This window comes from Coenobita brevimanus, chromosome 12 (genome assembly GCF_032717465.1).
Source record: "Coenobita brevimanus isolate Jiangsu-jjx chromosome 12, ASM3271746v2, whole genome shotgun sequence".
Classification (NCBI taxonomy): domain Eukaryota; kingdom Metazoa; phylum Arthropoda; class Malacostraca; order Decapoda; family Coenobitidae; genus Coenobita; species Coenobita brevimanus.
Genome location: NC_136965.1, coordinates 14,506,043 through 14,510,205, shown reverse-complemented (window position 1 = coordinate 14,510,205; position 4,163 = coordinate 14,506,043). Strand labels below are relative to the sequence as shown.

The window sequence follows — 4,163 nt, the reverse complement described above, 5'->3', positions numbered from 1 at the left end:
CCTGCACAATTGTCTATACCGGGGTTTTATCCACCCCTGCGTGGAGTACAACTCTCATGTATGGGGAGACTCCCCACATACAGCTCTTCTCGATAGGGTGGAGTCAAAGGCTTTTCGTCTCATTAACTCTCCCCCTCTTACTGACTCCCTTCAACCTCTGTCTCTTCGCCGCACTGTTGCATCTTTATCTCTTTTCTATCGCTACTTCAATGGTCACTGCTCCTCTGAACTGTCTGCATGCATTCCTCCACCTCTACGACGGGCGCGTAGCACCCGTCTAGCAGCAAACTCTCATCCCTATTCTGCCCAGCTCTCTAATGTAAGAATTAACCGTTACTCTCAGTCCTTCATTTATGCAACATGTCAACTCTGGAACTGTCTCCCTCTGTCTGTATTTCCTGCTTCCTATGATCTCCAGTCTTTCAAACGCAGTGTGTCCCGGCATCTCGAAATGAATGTATCTTGAATTTGGCTCTCTCTTGTATTTTGTTTTTCTCTTGGAAGGAACAGTTTTGCGGGCTCGTTGCCTTTGGTTCCTTCTTCCGCAAAAAAAAAAAAAAAAAAAAAAACTAACCTCCTTGCCTAATCTAATGTAATCTGGTAATTTTGTTGAAGGACTTGAGGTTTTTACCTACCTTCGCCTGCTTGAAAAAAAAAAAAATCTTTATCTTATAAAAATCTTCTCAGGCCATCTAGCATATTTAAAAGAATTATTTATACCTGGAAGTAGTGGTGATGATGCTGATGCTGATGATGCTGATGATGTGGTAGTAGTAGTAGTAGTAGTAGTAGTAGCAGCAGCAGCAGCAGCAGTAGTAGTAGTAAAGATGGCGATGCCGTTAGTAGAGCCTTCCCGTATGGTAGTCACAGAAACACTAAGTCCCTCCTCTCAGTCCTCAGTGCCCTCTAGACCAGGTATTCCTTGTTACAAATTTTCTTAAACTGAGGCATATTATTTCTTAGAACAATGTTTGCCTGATTCTTGCACTATCTACAAAAATATAATCTTTAACAGGTCTGTCAAGGTGAATGAGTCAATGATTTGTAGTTGTGTTGTGGTCCCTGGCTCATCTGGAAGTAGTAGTAGTAGCAGAGGTAGTAGTAGTAGTAGTAGTGGTGGTGGTAGTAGTAGTAGTTGTAGTTGGAGGAGGAGGACGAGGAATGGCGCTTGTAGTAGTGGTGGTGGTAATAGTGCAGGTGGTAGTAGTAATTGTATTCATAGTAGTAGTAGTAGTAGTAGTAGTAAAAGTAGTACTTTTAGTCGTAGTAGTGGTTGTTGTCGTCGTTGTCTGGCCAAGCGGACCTGTCGACGACCGGTAAGCAACTATTTTTCTTAGGCAGTCCTACAAACACAGTACAGTACATGGACGGAGTAGGGACCTATAGTCGTTCTATTTTATGAGGGCAGTTTGGGTGGGGGCGCTCTGGGACCTCACTCTGTTAGCTCTGTTGCCACATCGTCGCCACACACGTGCGCTCTCTCTCTCTCTCTCTCTCTCTCTCTCTCTCTCTCTCTCTCTCTCTCTCTCTCTCTCTCTCTCATGTTTACATTAACTACTACTAATTTTATTTTCTTTATTTTTTCTCTTGTTTCGACTTTTTTTTCCACACCACCCCTAAGGTAAAAGTCTATAGGTGTGTTTTATTTTATAGAGGTTTCCCCAGTAGGCCTAATCCTCTTTCTGATGTGTTAATCAGAAAAATCATCATCTGAACTTTCTGATAAGTGGATAACGAATGAATCCACAAACTGGTCCACTGCTCTATCATTCCTTCCATCCTCTTCCTGAAGCTGCTCGGCATGCTTCACTGCCTGCATCCAGTTTTGTGGTGTGACCATACTTAAACCTTCTTTAACAAGAAGCTTTAGATCTGCCATTTTAAAATTGTTCTTCTTGGCTACATATCTCTTTACCTGAGCCCAAATTAATTCAATTGGCTTGTACTGGCAGTGGTATGGAGGTAACCTTACAACCCTATGTCCTGCTTCTTTGGCAATTGTATCAATCAGATATTTTTTGCTGGTGTTGCAAAATTTCTTTGCAAGCTCATAGAGTTCTGCTTTCAATAAATCATCTCTGGGCTGAACTCCCTTATTTATGAGCCAATCCCTTATCTCAGCTTTTTTCCATGATGAGCTTGGCAATCTCTCAAGCTGCACAGAATGGTATGGAGCGTTGTCCATCACAATAACAGAGTTGGGTGGAATGTTAGGTAACAACTGATTCCTAAACCAGTTTTCAAATACTGCAGCATTCATCTGGCAGTGACAGTCGCCGTCGTTTTTCCCTTGAAAAACTAATTCGGCATTCTCCACAAATCCATCCTTCGTTCCTGCATGGAGAATGATTAGACGGCTTCCTTTTCCAGTGGGTGGCTTTATTCCTGTTGCATGTTGGGCTGCAGTGTCTGTCCAACATTTGTCCAAAGTGTAGTTTTGGTTAACCCAAGTTTCGTCTAGATAAACAACCGTCTGGAATGACTGCTTGAGCTGCCGCATTTCTCTCAAAAATCTAGACCGAGCTGCAACAACATCACTCCTTTCCATAAGGAATTTCCGGCCATCAATCTTTGCAAATCTGAATCCTATTTGGAAGACAACCTTCCGAAGGGACTCAGTGCAACCATTAAAAGCAATTTTTTCTCTGAGTTCTTCCCTCATTTTATGCAAGGTAGGGATTTTTTTCCTCTCATAGAATCCTAAAACGGTTCTTCTGAGCACACACTTGTCAAAATCATCGAAATTGGTTACAGTTGAAGGGCGATTTTTTGTTAGTGAAGAGAATGCAGGCTCTTCTGGTACATTCTGTGTGCTACAAGCTTTATTTAATTTTGAGCAAATCCTTAGCACTGTCCTTTCGCTGACGTTGGTGGCTTTCGCTGTTCGAGCAACTGCTTTTGAGGAGTCTATTAATGGTCCGTTGTTTGCCTTTTCATCTAAGAAATACTTATTTACATTGTAAATTACTTCTTTGGCTTGACTGTGGAGAACGCAAGAGCGGGATGATGGGCAAGCTTCCATGGCGGGAGACTGACCGAGTATGACCCGCTCATGCAGGGCTATCCCTCGTGTCACCACCTGACAACGTGGCAAAAGCAACGCTGACAAGTCTTATGAGATTTATACTAAACTATTGTTTTTGTATTGAATTACATCTATACAGAGTGTTTAAAATTCGTTTATAAGTAGTTACTAGCTTAAAATAGGAGAGTGAGAGAGAGAGAGAGAGAGAGAGAGAGAGAGAGAGAGAGAGGTGAGCACAAATAATTACACGTGTGTCGGCGGCGATGTGGCAGCAGAGCTAACAGTGTAAGGTCCCAAATCGCCCCACCCAAACTGCCTTCATAAAATAGAACGACTGTAAGGACCCATCTCTTAGGCCGGTATTCTGGTGCGGTTAGGAAGGTTGTCAACACCTCTCCCTTACTGGTTTATTTCTGATTCTGCTCCGTTATGTTCTTGCGTGTTATTTATGCATTGTATTTTGATATTAAAAAGATATAAGAAGCAAAAATGAGGATTTTAGTGGGTAGCTTGGAAAATACATTGCTAACGAAGAGGCGCTAGGAAGCCTCCTTTCCCGACAAAAATAAGAACTTCAGACAGCACTTCATCTGGGTCGAACCAGGATCTTTCCTACCACAACTGCTACTACTACCAAATAATAATAATAATAATAATAAATCAACAACTTCTTGCTACTACTACTACTGCTACTATTAATTCAACTTCTACTTACTACTACTGCTACTGCTACTACTAATCCATCATCATCATCATCATCATCTTCATCATTACCTCCAGGTATAAGCCATCCTGGTGTTCAGGAAACCCTTTGGATTGTCACTCAGTGTAGAGTTACCCACAGGCAGAAGGAAGAGGAAAGTATGAAAGAAAGAAAGACAGAAGAGGGAGTGTAAAGTCACCCGTAGGCAGAAGGACGAGGAAAGAATGAAGGAAACAAAAAACAGAAGAGGATGGAAGGAAAGAAGGATCGAGGAGAGGAAAGGGCAGACACCTGAGGGCGGCACTACATCGAGTGAGTGGATGGGGAGTGCCCCCACCTACCACAAAAATTATAATAATAATAATAATAATAATAATAATAATTATAATAATAATAATAATAATAATAATAATAATAATGATAATAATAATAATA

The 4,163-nt window shown here is 41.6% G+C and overlaps 1 protein-coding gene across 1 annotated transcript; it reads right to left on the bottom strand.

Annotated features, from left to right (window-relative positions):
- Window positions 1-1,690: 1,690 nt before the first annotated feature.
- On the bottom strand, window positions 1,691-2,662 carry LOC145412844 (uncharacterized). The gene has a single exon (XM_080282647.1). It carries the CDS (start codon window positions 2,660-2,662, stop codon window positions 1,691-1,693), a length of 972 nt encoding a protein of 323 aa, XP_080138773.1.
- Between the last annotated feature and the right edge of the window lie 1,501 nt (window positions 2,663-4,163).